The sequence below is a fragment of the Herpailurus yagouaroundi genome, unplaced genomic scaffold, assembly GCF_014898765.1.
Source record: "Herpailurus yagouaroundi ecotype Mexico unplaced genomic scaffold, PumYag 184, whole genome shotgun sequence".
Classification (NCBI taxonomy): domain Eukaryota; kingdom Metazoa; phylum Chordata; class Mammalia; order Carnivora; family Felidae; genus Herpailurus; species Herpailurus yagouaroundi.
Window position 1 is genome coordinate 9,031,674 of NW_024412415.1, and position 22,821 is coordinate 9,054,494.

Consider the following 22,821-nt stretch of genomic DNA (forward strand, 5'->3'; position numbering starts at 1 on the left):
AATAAATAAACGTTGAAAAAAAAAAAAAAATTAAAAAAAAAAAAAGTTCTAGAGATCTGTTGTACAACAATGTGCATATAGTTAACACTATGCACCTGACAATAATTAGGATGGCAGATTTTATATATTTTCATAATTTTTCTAAAAATCATGTTAAAAATTAGGTCTGATTAGAAAACAGTATTTATATATGCCATTTCAATGAAGAAAATTAACGTGTTACCATTAAATTTCCTCTCTTATGTAATTTCTCACCTTAGAGTTAACATTTTTCATTTTGTGTTGTTTCATTTGCTAAAAGCACATATCACAAATTTATCCTGAACTGTAACAGAAGTGTAGATACTTTTTCAATATGATCAATTACATCAGCCAATCTATCCTTTTTATTTTATTCTTAGAACTACTCCTCCTGAAGCTCTCTGGTCTGCTCCATTCTGGACTGGATGCCCTCTAAGACTGTCACCCAGCTATTGGTCTTGGAGTTTCTTACATCATCATCCTGGGAGTTTATCCTTGCCCCTCTGTTGGACCCTTTATTTCCTGAATCCAAAGTCTTTCTCTTTTTAGTTCTCTCAATTTATAAAGAACATTTTCTATTACTTTTCTGAGAAAGCACATATAAATGTTAATGATTTTATTTTTTGCATGACTGAAAACATCTTTATTTTACCCTCATACTGACAGTTTAGTTGAAAATACAATTCTAGGTTGAAAATGATTTTCCTCAGGGGCCTAGGTGGCTCAGTTGGTTGAGCGTTCCATTTTGGCTCAGGTCATGATCTCACAGTTTGTGGGATCAAGCCTCACATGCTGGCAGCTCAGAGCCTGGAACCTGCTTCAGATTCTGTGTCTCCCCCTCTCTCTGCCCCTCCCCTCCTTGTGCTCTCTGTCTCTCTCAAAAATAAATAAACATTAAAAAAAAGAAAATAATTTTCCTCAGATTTCAAAGACATTGTTCTATTATCTTCTAGCTTCCAAAACTGAGGCCACAAAGTCTGATGCTGTTTTGATTCCTGGTCCTTTAAAACGTGTTTCTCTTGTAATTCATTTAAGTTCTTAGTTCTTGAATAGGTTTTTCACACAGGGAAATATGAACAGATAGGTGAAGTCGATATAACCAAAAGTACTGTAATAAACCTGTAGTGAACTGCCCAACCGGGTTTCACATACTCAGCCTTCTTTGACTGAAACAGAGCGATGGCTGGAGAGCTAAAGTCAAAAGGAAGCTCTGAGGGCAAACTATTAGCAGAAGCCCACAACAGGGAGATCTAGGAACTGCAGAATATACCACAGAAAGCAAAGTGTTACAAAGATAGGTTTAATTCTAAATGGTAGAATTCTCAATTATTTCAATGCATAGAACTGCTAAGGAATTTGACATTGTATGCCGCATCACACAGCAAGTCAGTGGGAAATGAACAATTTTTCTTAGCAGCCAATCCAACAGAGTAAGTTGGATTCAGGCCGATGCTTTCAAAGGACATTCAAAAATCAAGGGATACTAGAATAACCTAATATTCAGAACAAAAGACCTGTCCTCAAATCTGATCATAAAACTTTGGAAAAGAAATAGGGGACAGGTACAGAAAGGAAACCTTCTTGAATAATATCTGGGTTCTAATATTGGTATTTCTATTCTCATCCTTTTTCAACTATACCAACTACAGTCCTTCAGGCCGTTACTGAGTCAAATAAATAAAATTCCCCTGAACAAAGGACCTATGATTCCCTATTAAATCATGAGACCCACAGTTTATGCACATGATTTGATTACTAACCTCATCTGAATCCAGAAGGGCTGGAAGTGCTCTGCAGAGAGGAAAATACCAAAATGAACAACGTAAAGTCATAAATGGTTCATAAAGGAAATTATGAATACAATTTAAAGCCCTTTCAATAATTAAGATCTGCATCTTATTAATGGACACTTCAGGGGGAAAAAAGCAAATATGAAAACAGAAGAGTTACTGGAATGGTACAGAGAAAAACCATGTCCTGCACTGTAACAGGGCCAATATTTAGTCAAAAATACAGTCATGGAACTAAAAAATCTCAAAAGGATTATCCCAATGATTTTGGGAAGGTGTACAGCTAAATCTTTCTAAGCAGAAATGTCATCTGAACATATAATCCTCATTGTTTGTATACCATTCCTTATTTTTCACATCTTTTTAACATTTTTAATATTCTTTAATTTTCTATTAGCATTCGCATTAGCATGTTCTTCAGCTCATTTACTTAAAATAATAAAAGTTATACTAACTGAAATAGGATTCTTATGATAACAATTCAAAAACTTACACATCTGTCACAGAAGAAGGAACATTCTCTTCTACCCATTTCAAATCATCTTCCTGCTGGAAACATACAAATACCAGTGGTTACTAAAATGCACCAGGTAATACATGTCAAGTAAGGATCTAAAGAGGTCTCAACATTTTTAAAATTAATCTTTTGAGAATTCTGAAGTAGTATATTCACATAACAATTGTGAATTGTGACTGCTAATAATTTAAAAAATTATATAGTCAATACTTTAAAAAATCCATGTAAGTGTAATATAAGTATGTAAGTGAAATATAAAATTATGTCTTTAAATGCTTTCTTCTCAATGTTCCAATACCTAAGAGTTTGCTTCCTGTAAGTTTTGCTCCTTAAAAGTGAGATAAATTCTAAAGCCCTTAATGTAGACTGCATGCATAGTTCTAAAAAACAAACAAGAAACTGCTGAATGAAAAAAAATCTTGATCTTTACTACAAATAGCATCTTAGGTTAACAGGGCTATAACTTCCATTGATGAAAACAATTAAATAGAACCATCAGACTAGTCTGAGGTGCCTTTTCAGGACACAGTAACAAACCAACTAGGTTAAAGATAACTAGATCTTAGAATGAGAATCACTTATTGTTTCTGTTTTTAAAAATAAATGTAATATATATTAAAAGATGTATAAAGCAAGCTTAATTACAGCATAGATCTAAAAAATCATTAAGGCCTATATACAATTACTTACTGCTTTGTTTACTTTACTATTTCCATTTGGTTCTTGTTTGGTACTTCTCATTTTCATTCCTTCTGCAGAGAGAAAACAAAGTAGATGGGTTAAGTGTATCAGAGACCAGCAATAATTTCAAACATGGATTCAGAACTTTAGGTTTATGGACCCTGATTTATACAACAGCTATTTCTCTACTTTTATGCTAGAAGTTCAAAGCCAAATTTCCAGCTCATCCAGTAAGCAAAGTGTACATTTACTGTGCAATTATTCACTGAATTTATCATGGCTTCACCTTAATATTTATACCCTTACTTTTGATTCCCCCTAACTTCACCACATACCAAATTGAGAAACAATTGTACAACAGTTGTAAAATAATAAACTGTATCAAAGTATCTTGATTTTGATACTCACAAACTGTTATATTTGCTTTACTCTATTTCTAAAAACCAGAAAATAATATTTAAAGCACAAATCAATTTTATCACTACCAAAGCTTTCTTTTAGCATAGGTTCTTTTTGTTCATCTTCTTCCTCTTCCTCAGACAATGGTGAAAAGGCAAACCTGACAACGGAAAGAAACAAATTAGAAACGTACAAGAAATGCTACACTCTCTAGATTTTACAGACCTTATTACTGAAGCTGCAATGAGTCATTCATAAAATTATTTTAGTGAAAACAAAATAATTCTTCCCCTTCAGAAAGCTCTTATTTGCCTTTATTAGCAAGAGAAGCAGGACAGTATCACATTTACAAGTGCAGGCTCAGCCACATATTACCTGGGACTTGAGACAAGTTACTTATTCTCTGTGCCTCAGTTTTCTCATCTGAAATTGGGGATAAGACATTACTCATAGAGGTGTTTTATAAAAAGTAAACAAGTCATTTCAAAAAGTGCTTAGAACAATACCTCACACATGGTAAAGCATTTACAAGCATATATTACCACGAAGAGGAAAGTAAATTCTCATGTAATTTAAAATCTCAGCCTTTCAATTTGTAGTTAAGAGACAAAGTCCTGACCTTGTATGTACCAGGTAATTTAAAATCTCAGGTTCCAAGTGGGGAGCTGAGAAGATGAAGGCTTCATCTGGTACATCTAAGATATCTTTCCTTTACAACTTCCAAGAGATTCAGCAAAGCAGCTGCCAGACAGATATCTCCTAGAAAGCTTCCACTTTGAACTCACTCTGTACTTACTGTTGTCTCTTATTTTAATTCTACTTTGTTTTTAGATCACCCTTTCATGAATTAAAAAACAAAAACCCCACAGAACTCTTTAAAAGCTAGGAGTAACAGGGAACACCCATAACCTATTAAAGGATAATTAGCAAAAATTAACACTAGATATCAAAGTTAGTAATACTTGAAAAGCACTTTTTAAAATTCAGAATAAAATGAGGAGGCCCACTCTCAATGCCTCGATTCAATACTATACAGGAGAGCCTAACCAACACAAGAAACAGTAATGAGGCAGCAGTGTTAGTTGGAAAAGAAAGAGTAACATTGTCATTACTTTCAATAACAATCACTCTAATGGGGAAATCTAGAAATTATCAGAACTAACAAGACAACATATGAAGGTTGATGGATATGATATATAAAAATCAATAGCATTACAAGGCTCTTGGCTGGCCCAGTCCATAGATAATGCAACTCATGATCTCAGCTTTGTGAGTTCAAGCCATGTTAGGCGTGGAGCCTACTTAAAGTTTGGTTCAGGTCATGATTTCACGGTTCTTAGGATTGAGCCCCACATAGGGTTCTGCGCTGACAGCATGGAGCCTGCTTGGGATTCTTCCATCCACCCCTCCTTCCTTCCCTCCTTCCTTTTCCTTCCTTTCCTTCCTTCCTTTCTTCCCTTTCTTTCTGTCCTTTCTCTCTCTCTCAAAATAAACATTTCACTCATATATGGAATTTGAGAAAGTCAACAGATGAACATAGGGGAAGGGAAGGAAAAATAACACAAACAAAACAAAGAGGAAGGTAAACCATAAGAGACTCTTAAATACAGAGAACAAACTGAGGGTTGCTGGAGGGGGGTGGGTTAAATGGGTGACAGGCATTAAGGAGGGCACTTTGCCGGATGAGGACTGGGTGTCAATATGTAAGAGATGAATGCATCACTGGGTTCTACTCCTGAAGCCAAAACTACACTGTATGTTAACTAACTTGAACGAACGAATGAATATATAAATAAATATTAAAAAATTTAAAACAATCAATAGCATTCCTACATTTTTGCCAAAGCCACATGTATTATTTTAAAAGGGTGCATCCATAAGAGCCATAAAAATTTTTAAATATTTTAACAAAAGTTATAAAACAGGGGGGCCTAGGTGGCTTAGTCAGTTGAGCATCCAAGTCTTGATTTTGGATCTCATCATGATCCTAGAATTGTAAGATTGAGCTCTATACTAGGCTTCACGCTGAGGGTGAGGCTCTCGGGGCGCCTGGGTGACTCAGTCAGTTAAGCATCTGACTCTTGATTTCATCTCAGGTCATGATCTCATGGTTCCTGGGATACAGTCCCACATCACAATCACCGCAAAGCCTGCTTGGGATTCTCTCTCTCCCCCTTCTCTCTACCCTCCCCTTCCCGCCCCCCCCCCTCAAAAATCAATAAACTTAAAATAAAAAGTCTCCTCTCTCCTTCTGCCCCCTTCCCTGCTCATGCTCTCTTAAAAAAAAAAAAAAAGTTATAAAACATAAAGCACTGAAAAGATTAAAAACAATAGGACATACCATATGCAAGGATGGAAAAAATATATGTAACTTCCCTAATTAACCTATCAATTCAATTAAATTCTAATCAAAATCCGATAAAGGTTTTCCTACAATTAAATAAACTAGTTAAACATTTTATTAAAGAGAAAAGACCCAATAGCAATGGATATTTTCTAAAAAAGAAGATTAAGGGGGAAGACACATATGAAGACTTATCAGTAAACTAAGATAATTTGAGAAAGTGTACTACTGATGTAGGATCAGAGAGAGAGAAAAAAGCAGAATAGAGAACTCACAATTAAACAATTCTTGATGAATAAAAGCACAACTGTGAAATTTGAAAAAATCATAGAATAACTTTAGACTTCACCTTAAGCCAGGAAAAAATTTCTAAGACACAAAAAAAATGGGGCACCTGGGTGGTCCAGTCAGTTGAGCATCCGACTCGGCTCAGGTCATGATCTCTACAGTTCATGAGTTTGAGCCCCACACTGGGCTCGCTGCTATCAGCAGAGAGCCAGCTTCAGATCCTCTGTCGCCCTCTCTCTGCCCCTCCCTCGTCTGCACACTCTCTCAAAAATAAACATTAAAAAGAAAAAAACAATGGGAATGCAAGCTGGTGCAGCCACTCTGCAAAACAGTATGGAGGTTCCTCAAAAAACTAAATATAGAACTACCCTACGACCCAGCAATTGTACTACTAGGCATTTATCCAAGGGATACAGGTGCTCTGTTTCAAAGGGACACATGCACCCCCACATTTATAGCAGCACTATCAACAATAGCCAAAGTATAGAAAGAGCCCAAATGTCCATCGATGGATGAATGGATAAAGAAGATGTGGTATATATATACAATGGAGTATTACTCGGCAATCAAAAAGAATGAAATCTTGCCATTTGCAACTACTTGGATGGAACTGGAGGGTATAATGTAAGTGAAATCAGTCAGTCAGAGAAAGACAAAAATCATATGACTTCACTCCTATGAGGACTTTAAGAGACAAAACAGATGAACATAAGGGAAGGGAAACAAAAATAATACAAAAACAGGGAGAGGGACAGAACAGAAGAGACTCATAAATATGGAGAACAAACTGAGGGTTACAGGAGGGGTTGTGGGAGGAGGGATGGGCTAAATGGGTAAGGGGCACTAAGGAATCTACTCCTGAAATCATGGTTGCACTATATGCTAACTAATTTGGATGCAAATTTAAAAAAATAAAAAATAAAAGAAGTTAAAAAAAAGACAAAATATACAATATATAAAAGAAAAAAATAACAAATTTGACTCCATACTTCCAACTTTTTCTATGGCCAAAACACCATTCAATTGTTCAAAGATAAACTAGAAGAAAATATCTGGAATGCTTGGAACAAAATATTGGAATCTAAAATATATAAGGAATTCCTACAAATCAATATAAAAATGATCAATAAGCTGATAAGGAAAAAAAGTCAAAGATATAAAAAGCTGACTGGCAGAAGAATAATACGACCAGTAAATACATAAAGACTTATGTATTTACATAAAAATTTAGTCTTAAATGCAACTAAAAATACAGTGAATATTCTCATTTACCAGATCTGCAAAAATTAAATAATGGGGAAATAGGAAGGTAGAGGAAAGAGCTCCTCTCACACAATTGTTGGTAGATACATAATTTGTTCCAGATTTTTTTGAATGCAATCTGATTTTAATACGTGAAAAATTATAATATGCATATCCTTTATCCCAACAATCCCAAGTCTTGTCTATTTTTCTCAATTTTCTTAACTTTTTTTCAAAGAATACAAACATTAAATGCATAATACGAAAAGACAGGCTATTTTCATGGGATAAAAAGATGTCATTTATCTCACACACACAAAAAAAATGTCACTTATTTAATCTTTCTAAATCTTTTATTGGTATGTCTGATTATAAAATTATCCGTTTAGTTATACTGCCTCATCCTTTCCTTCTTTGGTGATATGGTTGGGTAATATAAGCTCTTAACCATCTAAACATAAATGGGGGTGGGAGGGTAGCGTACCAAAGATATAGATATTCACCAAAAAAGATAGCCAGTTTCTAAATAACTGAGATTTGCCAATAGCTGAACAAAGCAAATTCACATACAGACTTTTAATTCCCAAGTCTGTCACATAAGTTTTCATTTTACCCTATTGTTACAAAGTAAGCTGGTCTACTGATCATAAAAATTGTTCTTTCTGGGGCGCCTGGGTGGCGCAGTCGGTTAAGCGTCCGACTTCAGTCAGGTCACGATCTCGCGGTCCGTGAGTTCGAGCCCCGCGTTGGGCTCTGGGCTGATGGCTCAGAGCCTGGAGCCTGCTTCCCATTCTGTGTCTCCCTCTCTCTCTGCCCCTTCCCCGTTCATGCTCTGTCTCTCTCTGTCCCCAAAATAAATAAACGTTGAAAAAAAAATTTTTTTAAATTGTTCTTTCTTTCCCAACACTAGACAGATGAGACCCTCATAACAAGTGTCACAATCTATCTACTTCTTTACTCATATACGTACATATTACCAGAACATGTCAGAACCGAAAATCACCTTGTATCAATTGATTCAATTCCCTCACATTATATGAAGAGGAAACTAAGGCCCAGAGAAGTGAAGAGAGGCAACATGCCAAAAGTCACAGTGCAAATAGGAGAGTTGGACAGGAACCCACTTCTCTGGATTCCAGACCCAGTGAATATCCTTTCCAATATATGACATGGCCTGGACACTGTCACCCACTGAACTACCCCTAACTGATGACATGGCCATTCAATGGTTAGCAATGTAAACAAGAAGTGTCCAAGAACCTCTGGTTGTTTGCAGATGGTCGCCAGAGAACCATGATGACAAACAGGATCATGGAGAACAGCAACCGCCAGATGGCATCATCCACCCACAGCTCCCGCCAATCCTACCAAAAGGGGGAGAAGCACATTTTTATACATAATCTTAACTCATTTCACAAAGTCCTTAGCAGAGAACAAGAATCATTTATTTATTCATTCAACTTATACAAACTAAGGCCCTGCTATGTGCTAGGCACTGTGCTAAGTATAGGGAATAAAAAATAAATGAACACTGTTTCTTCCCTGGTAGTGTTTATTGCTAAAGAAAAGGCACCATACTTTTTGCTTACACTATGTTTCCTATAGCTCTGAGAATCTTTAGGGAAGGACTTTTATACAAGGTAAGAGAAAGTAACGTTATGTTATTTTTTATAGTTTTCATTTTATTTATTTTTACCAGCTTTGCTCTGGCTTCCAAAGAAATGTTTTGCCAGTCTCTGTGCTCAAATCTTAAGTACAGGGCTTCTAGTGAGTAGTGTTATTCACATGTACTTAATGTTTTGGACTCTGGATTTCTTGTTGAAACTTTTTAGTTAAGGAAAGACTGGGTTATGACAAACTATGACGATCATTTATAACGTTCTCTCTCACTATTGGGATATATAGTCAGTCCTTTCTCCCAACGTCTACCCAAAAAACCCATAAAACAAATCTATCATACTAAGCACAGTGTTAATATAGAATACTTAGGAGGAGGGAAGGATTCTAACCCTCAAGAGTGGAAACCTAACCCTAATTTCCTAAAAGGTATGAACCTTACCATTGTCATCAACATCATCGTCTGTGTATAGAACAGTACACTATTCACAAATGCATGTGTTTATAACTCACCGACTGACAAGTCACTATCCTGAACTTCATGGTTGTCCAGATGATAAACACAATAGACGCTAACAGGAAATGAAAAACCTGGTCACAGTATGAATATTAGTTTACATCCCTAATTACATTCTCTGAATCTAGTTAAGTGGAATCCCACACATCCCTAACTCCCAATACATCACAATCATTTTCTCTGTTATTTTAACACGTTTATTCAATACAAATTTACTTACAACTGCTGTAAGCAAGGCCCACAATTCATACTCTAGCCAATTCTTTCTGTAAAGAATAGTTTTGTTTACCATTTGGCTACTTTAGTCATCCTCAGAATTGGAAAAGAAGGTATTAGAAACATGGCTTTTTCCAGCATTATCAATAATATGATTTTTTTCCTTTTCTTTAGCCTTAGTATAATAATGCTAATTTTTCTTTGGTTGGTCGGATGGAAAAAGAGGTTGATAAAATGACTGCAAGACAAACAGAACTGTTGGTTCCAATTATAGGCCAGACCTCTTTATTCCTGGTACAAAAGCCAAAAGGCCGGCAAATTAGCCTACATGGGCTATAGTCTATGCTAATGGATATGTGTAACGAATATGTTATGCACGTTTAGTGATATATGTAAAGCCAATATAATAGCAATGTACACTAATCTAAAATCTAAATACAATTCTATATTTATTTTAATAAAACCAAATAAGCAAATATTAACATCTTCTAAAAGAAATTTAAATGCTGTATGGTACTAGTGCTCACTTGCCTCAAAAAAAAAAAAAAAAAAAAAAAGAGTATCTCAGAAAAACAATGGAGATAGGAGAGAGATATACCAAGAGTTGAAATTATATGTAGTTGATCTTCACTTATTAAAATAAGTGGTTCTAAACTTTTTTTGTACCACAGACCCCCTTTGAGAATTTGACAAAAGTGAAAGACAACTTCCCCAAGTGAAATGTACAAAACTTTTTATGTAATTTTAGAGAGCCTACCTATGGACTCTCAGGTTAAGAATCTCTGTTCTAAAAGAACTGCATTTAAACAGCAGGGAGCAAGTCTCCAACTTACCTGCCACTGCCAAGATAAGTGTGTTGGTAAAATGTCGGTACAAAGAGAGTTTTACAATGTTCCTCCGAAGTTTTAACAGCTTCATTGTTTGAGTCAGGCTAATAAATATGTGTTTGCAGGTCAAGGAAATCAACATTCAGAAAAAACAATAAGCTAGTAAACTAATCCTTATATTTCTTTGAGAATCTGGGGTCAAACTGACAGAGTTATGGACACCAGGCCTAACAGCTCTCACTCTCAACCTCACAAATACCCCAAGCCTCACCATGATTAATAAGAAAGTCTTCATTTTCAATGAGACTTAAAGAGAACACAAAACCCAGAGAAAATGAGAATGCAAAAGAGAAGAAAAAATAAGAGGAAAAACATAAAGGAGAAATAAGATAGGAAGAAGCTTTCTAGAGAAACAAGGAAGAAGAACCAAATGAAAGACAAAAGGAAGAAAATGAAATAAAAATGAGTTAACAGGCAAAAAACGGGAGTTAGCATCCTCTTTCCTATTTTAAAGTAGTGGCTCTGTTCTCATTGTCCTAGCTAATCCAGTCTAGAGTCACACATTCATGCCCATAACCTCCCACAGTTTATACTCAGTCCCCTTGTGCCATGTTAAGGAACCTGCCATCAGTTGCCTGAGTTATCCTGAATGAAAAGGACCATACAATTACAAACTGGCTGAGAATCCCAGGCAGTTAGGCTCTAAAAGCAACAACCCTCCATTTTCAAGACATTATTCTTAAGTACAAGCTGCTGCACAAAGATAGAGGAGAACTAATGACCAATATAGACGATTACCTGCTCTGATGTTCAACTTTCAGAATGAGGGGCAGATATGAAAGCAAGTGTGTTGGAGCTCACTTCTGCCCTTTAACAGAGCCTTGGCTGCTACCTAATTACCGGGTCATCTTCTTGTATGGTCCAGTCCCTCTCCCCACATTTCTCAATATGCGTGGTAGAGGTTCACAAAGCACCCTTGAAAGATACTGACCTAGAAAAGCTTCGGCCTTTTGGGCCCAGGATACTTCAATTTCAAACATTTTTGATATAGGACAATCCCCCCAAATTCACAAAATTACAACTTTATTTACATTCAGCCTTTTATAACAGTCACAGTCCATCAAGACTATAATATCACACCAATTATATATAGGACCAAATACCACAAAAACCAAAATAAATTTCTAAAAATCCCCAAAAGACAAAAGTCCAAACACCCGAATAATAGGTCAAGTCCCTAATAAACAAATGTTTACTCTTGAAAAGCAAGAAAAGATTATTCAAATAGAAGCTTGTTTGTTATCTGCTGGTTGACTTCTCCTGTAAATGAATCAGTATTTATCTCAAAGAACGGAAGTCTTCAAACAATCCCAAGTCTACTTTTAAATTAGAGGATTAAAACACTTATCCTGTTATCCTGTATGGGTTAAAATCTGCTAAACCTACTTAGAATTTTAAGAGAGTCAAACAACCTGGGGGCACCTGGGTGGCTCGGTTAAGCATCCAACTTCGGCTCAGGTCACAACCTTGCAGCTCGTGGGTTTGAGCCCCTTATCGGGCTCTGCGCTCACAGCTCAGAGCCTGGAGCCTGTTGCAGATTCTGTGTCTCCCTCCCTCTCTCTCTGCCCCTCCCAGTTCATGCTCGGTCTCTCTCTCTCTCTCTCTCTCAAAAATAAACATTAAAGGGGCGCCTGGGTGGCGCAGTCGGTTGAGCGTCCGACTTCAGCCAGGTCACGATCTCGCGGTCCATGAGTTCGAGCCCCGCGTCAGGCTCTGGGCTGATGGCTTGGAGCCTGGAGCCTGTTTCCGATTCTGTGTCTCCCTCTCTCTCTGCCCCTCCCCCGTTCATGCTCTGTCTCTCTCTGTCCCCAAAATAAATAAACGTTGAAAAAAAAAATTAAAAAAAAAAAAAAAAATTAAAAAAAATTTTGCTTTTAAATAAAAAGGAGTCAAACAACCTCATATAGTTCCTAAAATCATATTTTAAGAATCAAAATACATACATAATTTTCAAATGATTTAATAATTGCCAGAGGCTGAAAGAAATAGCAGGACCAGAGCAGTCAGTGATTCTAACACTAAGAGAGATAACATTAAGCCCAAAATTGAAGTGAAATGCTTATTTTTTAAAAAGCCAGAAGCTTTTATCTTGTGCTCAGTCTACAGTCACCAACTCTTACTGCAATTTTTAAAATTAAAAACAAAATAACTGCTTACCTGAGCTCTCAGTTCATTAGAATGAAAACACCCTATTCCCAAAGTAAAGAGTAATCAACAAAACCGGTAAAAACCATTTGCAGAAAGATCAATGGAAACCCATCTCCAAGGGGAGAAAATGGACCACCATCAAACAAGCCAATGAGAAGGATATCCACCAGCACAGGGCAGTGTCTAGGAAAGCCAAGGGGATAAAGGCCAAGGAAGCAAGATCAGTCTGGGCCTGCAGACAAAGAAAAAGAGGTGGTGAAAAAGAGATGTCTAGAGAGCACAGAGAAGAAACCAGCACATGATTCTGCATTTACATAATCATCTGGAATGATTTTGCATTCAAACTAAAAGAAAATAAGGAATACTTTGTACCTACACCATTCTTCCCTTCTGACAAACGATCACATTGAATATAGAGCTGTAAGCATTTCACACAAACTGTTGATTACAATGTCAATACAATAAAACATGCTGCTAACTAATAAGAGGCAACCACCACAAAACTCCTAACATGCTAAGATCCATGTTAAGAAGTGACACACTGAAAAACTGGTGTTACAAGCCGACATTCCATTCTATCTCCTATCATTGTGATTTTGGCTACATGTCTAAAAAGACCGTTCACATATTTTAAAGTACTGCAGCATTAATATATTAAGAATTACTAATTTCCAAAATTGTAATATAATGTAAATCTACAAATAAGAGCATACCCCAAAATAAAATGTAAGGCAAATTATCTGTCCCCAAAACTATGCTGTTTGTTTCACACATTTATGTATATAAGCTGCTATTTATATAACCCTGATTGCCCAATCACCAGGACATTATTGAAAGGATATCCATAAAATAATACAGGCATCAATTGATGAGAGGGCCAGGTTTCCTATCAGAGCCAAGGGATAAGAAAAAGACTACAGCAGCATAAGAAAGAAAACGAGATAGAATTAAGATTAAAATTGCTGAAAGTCGAAGGAAATTACATAGAGGACAGTGTGATATGAAAAACATATATGCATCCATAAAGAGTTTTATTTTACGGGGCAATTTATTGCAAAACTTACAGAGCTCAGTTTTCTTGAGGGCAAAGTCAAATTTACAGTATTTGCCACCATGAATCTAATGGGTTAATGCTGGGAGTAACTTTTAAATAAGTAACTGCTGGAATGACCAAGTTCTTCTTCACATTAATCCACCTCTAACATAAATTTCTTTATCATTTATATCTCAGTGCTTTGGTTCCCTTCCTGGCAAAGGGCATGATTTTATAATCCTCAAGAAAGATGTGAAACATTTAGTTGCATTTTTAGAAAAGCCTTTGAAACTCAAGTGGTGGTTAGCAAAGAGCACTGCCACTTTAAAACAATAAAAAAGATTATGGAGCAAGTACATGATTACCATGTCTGCCCCTTACACAAGAATGAGAGCCCCTGTCTGGGAGGAGGAATAAATAGCAATATGGGGACAGGAGGGAAAGCATTCATTCCTGGTCACACATTAAACTTACAAAGCTCTAATAGATTAAAAAGAAAATTTGCATTATACATACATTTTGAAAATCAGAGTTCTAAGGTGACTTAGAAGAAAAAGCCCACAGACATTTCCAATTCACCCTCTGAAGACAAAAACGATATATATGAACTGACTACAAATACTCAGATTAAGCAGTACTGACCCCAGTAACTCTGAGGACCCCTTCCATTCCAGAGAACAAAAGATAGAGGGCTCCTGCTACCACAACTTTGTGAAGAGTGACTCCAAGTCGAGGCCTAAATAGAAGAAAGCAAAGACAAGAGTTGAATATCAACGCTACAAACTCCAAAATAAGCTAAGTAACAGCAACTCATGTTGATTAATACAGGCCTACAAGTTAGCAGAGATAAGCCAGACATACTTGATGTATCTGAGGAAAAAAAAAAAAAAAAAAAAAAGGAAGAACAGATAGTCTTAAACCAAGAAAGTGAATACCAGAACTTTAGATCTGGCCCTGGTTACTGCATTTAACGTTTTAAAAAAAGTCATTTTTATTACAGAGAATTTTCAAACATTCAATAGTATAATGAACCCCTCTATATGTATCATCCAAAAACCACTAACCCATGGCCAATCCCACTTCATACAAGCCTCATCCACCTTCCATCATCCCATATGATCTTTCAGCGTATTTTTTTTTTTTTAATCAATAAGGACTTTTTAAAAACCTAACCACAACACCATCTTCAAATCTAAAAATTTTAACAATATAAGCAAATATCCTATTGTAACTCATTAGATAACCTGTACAGTTGTAAGCTCAGAATCCAACAAAATATAGTCTTCCAAACAGGTTCTTGAAGGAAGTCTTGAATCCATGACATTCAAAATGCCACCCAATCAGAATCTACATTTAAACAAGATCTCCACGTGATTCATTAGTGCACTGTAATTTTGAGATGCACTGCTGTAAATCATGTCTACCTAAGCCTAAGTGATATTTGTGCTTGTATTTTTTTGTTATATGCTAGCAAAGTTCTGCATGGGCAAGGATTTTTCTCCCTACTCTCATATCTTAGAAATCTACTTCCTGGAACATAGGAGGCACTCCAATATTTATTAAATGAATTAAGTAACTTTACAAATGAAACCCACCCCATTCCCCTTATCCCACTGAAAGCAAAACTCCTTTAAATGAATAAATTAAAAGAATTGAAACTCAAGTGTGCCTGGGTGGCTCAGTTGGTTAAGCGTCCAACTTCAGCTCAGGTCATGATCTCGAGGTTCCTGAGTTCGAGCCCCATGTCGGGCTCTGTGCTCATAGCTAAGAGCCTGGAGCCTGCTTCAGATTCTGTGTCTCTTTTTCTCTCTGCCCCTCCCCTGCCTATACTCTGTCTGTCTCTCAAAAACAAATAAACATTAAAAAGATTTTCTTTTATTAAAATTCATTTATTTAATCTCACTTAAAGCAAGACTACTTGAAATAACTGTCTATACCTGGCTAATTCCAACTCCTCTGCTTCTATTTTCTCTCTTGAAGTCACTCCAATCAAGCTTTTATCCTAGCACTTCACCAAAACGGTCTTGTTAAGGTCACTTACATCTCCCATGAAGTTAAACCCAGTGGACTGCTCAACCCTCTTGATACAATCACTCTCTCCTTGAAACAGTTTTCAGGTTTGCTTCTCACCACAATGGTCCTTCTCAACTTCCTCTGGTCTAATTCTATTTCATCTCACTGAATTCTAAAGAATTAAAATTGTTCAAGGTTCAATCCTTTGACCTCTTTTCTATAAACACTCACTTCCTTGGTGATCACATCCCAGTCTCATGGCTTTACATAACATCTATATATTGATGACTCCCAAATTCATCTCTACCCTACTCTCTCCCCTTTATTCCCTTTGGGCATCTAACACCTCCTAATATTCACTCTACTCCAAACTTATTCTATCTAAGGTCTTCCTGAACTCATAAATATCAATTCCACCATTCCTTGCTCAGACCTAAACAGCTGGCATCATCCATGATTCCTCTTCTCTTTCACATCACACATTTGATCCATCAGAAAATTCCATTGGCTCTACCTTCAAAATATACACAGAATCTGACCATATCTTAGGATCTCTTCTTCTAAGTGTACATATAGTTCCCTCATCACCTTGAGATCTCTGCTTAATTGTCACTAAGTGAAGCCTTCCTCGGCCACTGTATTTACAGCTGGAAGCTCAACTTCTTGCTTGGCACTCTCTAAATCCTTCCCCTGCTTTATTTGCTCCATAGCACTTATCACTGAAATAAATATTAAATATTTTACTCATTTATTTTTATCTTTGTCCCCTCCCTCCACAAATGTAAACTCCAAGTCTTTTGTTTACTTGCTACATCCCCAGGGCCTAAAACTCTATCTAGTATATAGAAGGCACGCAATAAAATTTTTTGAATAAAAAGTAAATTATTTTCAGACTCTTTTTTCAGACTGAATGACATTCCCATGAAAAACTGTGATTTGCAAAAATATTTTGGAAGATTAGAAGTCACTGAAATTTCACTCTAAAAGTTTGATGTTTTAATTGTCATTCATTAATTATATTGTAGATTTTCCTGCAAATGCTCCTTGGTTCTAAGAAGTGAAATGAAACACTTTACATTTCCTGGCTTTTATAAATCTACAAAATTTCAGGTAACTGTCTTACTGCGGTTCTTACATCAATTCTTTCAGAATTACAATGGGAACCTGAAATACTGATTCAATCTAATCAGCATTTTAATACGTTCTTCCATATAAAAAGTTAATACTTACTTGACTATGCCATATCCGAGGCTGACTATGATGACCAGGGTTCGAGCCAGTGAGCGTTTAACTGCTGATAGCAGCTCTGCAAGGATCAGAGCGCCCTGAACTGTGAGAAAGAAGCAGGAAAGGGTGCTATAATCTAGGTTTGGAAAAAGGCGCGACTCTAGAACCAGAACACAGAGCTAGATCTCTAACAGTCGTCAGAATAAGCATTGGGATTATCCTGTTCAAAGAGAATACCTCTCTTGCAATTTTTACAAGTACACAAGCTGATTTTACTTACCTTGTTCATGTGAACAGCAATCTGGGTGTGCTCAAATCACCTTCCCTCCCCAACCCCACTTCACTAAAACCTCAGGAGAACATCTCACCTACCTGACAGTTTAGAACACTTAGGAACTTTCCCCCATTTTTAAAAACTGAAGAACACACATTGAAAATATATAAACACATTGAATATATACAGTGAAAAGTACAAAATACACAGTTTTCAAATCATTTTCACATCTACTATTTTCACGCCCTTTCAAAGACAGGGGAAACTCTAATTAGTAATCTTACGACAATAATCATTAAAACTTAAATGTCTGACGAGAAAGAACCAAAACTATCATAAAAAACTTCGGTACAAAACAATTTCTATCATTACCTGTTCATTTTAGTAAACCTACGCACCCTCCTATTTTCCTGATATTACTGTATTTTACCAGTTCTTGGATTTTAACATCTTTGAAATCAAACTATGTCCTACAATGGTTATCTTACTATTAAATTGGCAGTAATTATTTCTTTTTCAGATGCACATAATAATGGTGCCTTAAAAATCAAGGCAATTGAGATTCAATGATGGTAATAATCTTATCCAAAATGGCCACTACTATTGTAACTTGTATATTTTGGTACCATCACTCTTAAATCACTGAACCCATAAGTTATAAGGCTAAAAACAAGAGTCACGATCATAATGATTATGCTTAAGTTATTCTAGTAATTAAGTAACTGAGAAGTTAAAACCATTAATGACTGCTGATCTGAGTTAAACTGTCACATGTCTTACCTGCCAATCATTCACAAACTGGTGAACATTTTTTGGTTACACACCTGATTCTCCTTTGTATCGAATATTCTGAAATTCTGCATAGAAGACAGCTTTCTCAAGCATTCCCAAGAAGATGACAGCACCAATCCAAAACTGAATTCTCAGGAGATCTCTCCAATAGCAGGCAGACCATGCCAGCCACAGAACACCAAACAGGACATATACGATGCACATCACCATGAAAAACTGTCATCCAAATGGGTAAGAAATAAAAGGGAAAATTAGGGCCAAGAGCCAATCTGGAATCAATACGCAGTCTTAAAAAAACAAAAAACAAAAAAAAAACCTCTACCCTCTACTTTAAGAATTTATCTCGTTGGAGTTCCATATTAACGTAAAAAAATGATCTCCTCTTGCATATTGAGAGACTACCTAAGGACCTATGAGTAAGAGTAACCGCTCTTCTGCATTACAAATGCATTTTCAGCTCACTATGTAAAATCACACAAATGAAGATAACACTAAAGAGGAAAAAAATATGGCAGGGTTATGATACATCTGAAGGCAATGAAACATAACAAAGTGGAAAAACTATGAAAGGGAAAAGAAGAAAACCATGAACAAAGGAAATCTGAAAATAGAGTAAGGATATTCCCATAGACACAGACACACATGAGGCAGTGTCATCATTTAGTTACTTTAAATGGGATCAGAAACTATAGGGCTGTAAGAAGTGCCCTGCTTTGGATTCTAGAGAGAATGTGAGATGTGCAATTATCTGTGAGGTACTTTCCAATTCTGAAATTCCACAAGTCATCAATCTCCTCATTCTACAGATGAGAAGACAAGGCACAGAGGAATTCACGGACACTCTGAATGTCACAATCCAGTAAGAAATACAGAACTACAAGCAGTATTTTCTGAACTGTTCAGGAAAAATTCTTTAAAGAATATTGCCACAAAACATGGACAATCTTTCAGGTTAACTCATGTAATGTTAAGGTTAAAGAATGTAAGTTCACTTACAATCATCAATGGATATTCTTCAAGCGTGAGATATTCATACGGACCCTTCACTTCAACAGTCACTGCCAAAACACAGTCCTCAGAATTAATGTAAAGGATGCAGAAATTAAACAAAAACGTTGTGCAATATTTGATTGATGAAATTAATGAAAATCTCATTGGGTTAATTTACTTTTTATCATTTCAATTCTGGTGAATATTATTTATAGAGCACTCTGAAATTCACGAAGTTTTATATTCTCAAGGTTCATGCCATGTACCACACAAACCTCCACTCTCTGCTCCAGTCAGTATCCTAAGTGGAAAAGCCCTCTGTTACCATATACACATCCTTTAAAGACTAGAATGAATGTATTTCCTCCACAAAGCCTTCTGTGAGCTGCCCACTGGAACTATAACCCATCTCCTCTAAATTCTAAACACCTTTCATATATACTTTTTCTTATAACACATCGCTAATGTGCTTTGAAAGGTACAGGACTTCATTCCTTCATTCTGCTGTCCTCTTTGTCTTCTATCTATCTTTATCTAGATTTTCCTATTACTTTACTTTTTTTACCTATTTCAATTTTATGTGACTTTGCGACATTAATGTATCATTTTCAGAAGGTACGTAATAAGTGTTTAATGATACTAACAAGAATTTAAAGACAGATTTGCCTTACTGAAGCAAAACTATGACTATGTTTTTTACTGTAGTGATATAAGTGATATCTATATCCAGAGACAGACTAATAACTGTCTAGTCAATGAAAATTTCCTAGTTTTTATCAAGCAAAAAGGACATACCATTGTTAAAAGTAAACCTGGTCCCCCTCACCAAAAAAAGTAAACTAGGTCCAACACTCATATAAATGAGCATCCCACGATAGCCATAATGAAAGTTTTAAAAAAATTTTTAACATTTATTCATTTTTGAGAGGCAGAGAGAGACAGAGTGTCAGTGGGGGAGAGGTAGAGAGAGGGGGAAACACAGAGTATGAAGCAGGCTCCAGGCTCTGAGCTGTCAGCACAGAGCCCAATGCGGGGCTCGAACTCACAGACCACAAGATCATGACCTGACCTAAAGTCAGACGTCTAACTGACTGAGCCACCCAGGCTCATAAATCATAAAAATTTTAAGCAGACTGGTTATTAAATCTATACCTTCTTAACTTAATAAAAGAGCAAATAAAATAATTATTATTTATTACACCCTTTGTTTACTCCATGCTAGGGGTCAGCAAAGTACAGCACATGAGCCAAATGTGGTTATCCACTTTTTATAAATAAAAGTTTTATTGGAAAACAGCCACATCCACTTACTTACATATTATCTAAGGTTGCATTTACACAACAATGGCAGAGTTGGGTAGCTGTAGTAGATAGAACATTTACTCTTTGGCCCTTTAAGAAAATTTGGCTACCCCTTGCTCTATGCCACAACATAAAATAACATTTATTGAGCACTTACTATGTGACACACACTACAGAAAACAGGAGATAAAAAGATACATAAGATGTTTTCTGCTAGAAGGGACAGTAGGAAAGCAATATAGAGAACTATCCCTCTGAGCCAGTCCTTAAAGGATGAGTGTGTATTTCCCAGGACAAAGTAAAAGGCCATCTGGGACGAGGAAACAACATGAACAAGGACAGGCGTGAAAATGCGTGATATATATTTAAAGAACATGTAGTCTGAGGCTGCACATAGTACCATATAGTAGCATTTTGAAAAGAAAGCAGCAAAAGGTCAACTGGGACAAGCTGCAGAGTTTTATAAGCCTTCCTGCAGAATGTAAACATTTTACAGGCGATGGGGAAACATCAAGGATTTACTGAAGGGAAAAAAGATGGTAACAGTGTTTTCGAAAATTCTAGGAATTTCACACAGTGTAGTTAAGTCCATGCTTCAATGTATCTTCCTCCTAGCTCCAAACAATAGATGAATAAAACAAAACGAGGACGTAAGCCCGAAAACAAGATAAATACCTCCAAATATCACAACTGAACAAAAACTTAGAACAGTATATAAGGCTGAAACTATGGTCATGTTTGACTCTGGGCCCAAAAAGCAAGCTACGGCAGTTGGGCTCGAACTTGGGAACAGCGAGATCATGACCTGAGCCGAAGTTGGACACTCAACCAGCTGAGCCACCCAGGCGCCCCTCCATTCTTTTCAAAGAAAGAAGGCTGAAAGTAAATGTTGGCAACTGCTGCCTTAGATTATAACTTACTAGAAAGCTGTGGCCCTAGAAATACAGGAAGATACACATATGTCTTAGGCCCAGAAACTGTGCCAGGCCAGCTGCTGGCTTACCTAGATGCTATACCCCATATAACTATGGAGCATAAGAGCCACCTCTGGATTAGGAAGTAAAAGCATTCAACCCAAGAAACTATAAAAAACTAAAATTTTAAATTAAGTCAAACAAAAGAAATAACGAAATAGCAAATACCAATAGTTTGTTGGTTTGTTGTATAGTAAAATACAATTCTATAAAGATTTAAAAAGTTAAAAAAAGTAGACACAAAGACAATAATAAGAGTGAAAAGAGAAGGTGCCTAGGTGGCTCAGGTGGCTGAGCATCTGACTGTTGGTTTTGGCTCAGGTCATGATCTCATGGTTCCTGAGTTTGAGCCCTGCATCAGGCTCTGCTGACAGTACAGAGCATGCTTGACACTCTTTCTCTCTCCCTCTCTCTGCCACTCCCCCACGTGCACACTCTTTCTCTTTCAAAATAAAAACTTAAAAAAAAAAAAGAATGAAAAAAGCTACAGATACTTATTTTTTTGCAAAGAAATACTATTAGTAACTTCATGCCAATACAGTTGAAAACTTGAAAGATATGGACAATTTCTCAAAAACGACACTGATTCAAGAAAAAATAGAATCACTAAAAAAACAACATATTATTAAAGAAAATTAGTCAGTTGTTTAAAATCTCTATGGAGGAAGGGAAAAAAAGAACATTCGGCCAAAACACTATCGTAAGTTCTACAAAACATTCAAAAACTGGATAATCCTACCCTTACAAAAACTACTCCATAGAATTTAATACAGGGGACATTCTCCAACTCATTAGACTAGCATAACCTCGATGCTAAAACCCATAGATGACAGTATGAGAAAAAAAAATTATAGGGGCACCTGGATGGCTCAGTCGGATAAGCATCCGACTTCAGCCTGGGTCATGATCTCACGGTTTGTGAGTTTGAGCCCTGCATTGGGCCCTGTGCTCTCCATGCAAAGCCTGCTTCAGAGCCTCTGTCCCTTTCTCTCTCTGCCCTTCTCCTGCTTGCTCTCTCAAAAATAAATAAAACATTTTAATAAAAAAAAATGTCATAAAAAAAAAGAAAAAAGAAAAGAAAATTATAGGCCAATCCTACTATGAACACAGACCAAAAATTACAAATAAAATTCTGGAAAACAGAAGCCAGCTGTGTGTGTGTGTGTGTGTGTGTGTGTGTGTGTGTGTGTGTGTGTGTAGGCCAAATATTGGCATCTCAGAAATTCAAGAATGCTTTAACATTAGAAAATCAATTAATATAATGTGTTACATTAAGAGATTAAATGGGGAAATCTACATGATCAGTTAAATCAACACAATCAAAACAGCTGATAAAGCTGACCATTCCTCATACTAAAAAAAAAAAAAAAAAAAGGGGGGGGGCAGAAAAAAATACACTTAGTGAACGAGGAAAAGAAATATCCTTAACCAACACAGAATATTTTGAAAAGTCTACAATAAGCGTAATTGTGAAATGTGCTAATATTGCCATTAAAGTCAAGAGCAAGAGAAGTATGGTCATTATCACTGTTCCTATTCAATATTCTAC

General features: G+C 36.3%; 1 protein-coding gene across 2 annotated transcripts in view; it reads right to left on the bottom strand.

Annotated features, from left to right (window-relative positions):
* TMEM87A (transmembrane protein 87A) overlaps positions 1 to 22,821 on the bottom strand; it is a 41,569-nt gene that overhangs the window by 2,918 nt on the left and 15,830 nt on the right. Inside the window, exons 8-19 of one of the 2 annotated variants that reach the window (XM_040492391.1) lie at positions 19,003 to 19,064; positions 18,039 to 18,222; positions 16,944 to 17,043; positions 14,343 to 14,436; positions 13,510 to 13,581; positions 10,466 to 10,574; positions 9,413 to 9,471; positions 8,543 to 8,646; positions 3,495 to 3,568; positions 3,019 to 3,080; positions 2,305 to 2,360; positions 1,782 to 1,812 (exon numbers count right to left, since the gene is read on the bottom strand). In XM_040492391.1, coding sequence (XP_040348325.1) covers positions 1,782 to 1,812; positions 2,305 to 2,360; positions 3,019 to 3,080; positions 3,495 to 3,568; positions 8,543 to 8,646; positions 9,413 to 9,471; positions 10,466 to 10,574; positions 13,510 to 13,581; positions 14,343 to 14,436; positions 16,944 to 17,043; positions 18,039 to 18,222; positions 19,003 to 19,064 — 1,007 coding nt within the window. Of the gene's footprint in view, positions 1 to 1,781; positions 1,813 to 2,304; positions 2,361 to 3,018; positions 3,081 to 3,494; positions 3,569 to 8,542; positions 8,647 to 9,412; positions 9,472 to 10,465; positions 10,575 to 12,830; positions 12,900 to 13,509; positions 13,582 to 14,342; positions 14,437 to 16,943; positions 17,044 to 18,038; positions 18,223 to 19,002; positions 19,065 to 22,821 lie in introns of both variants that reach the window. The other variant, XM_040492392.1, reaches the window with a different exon arrangement.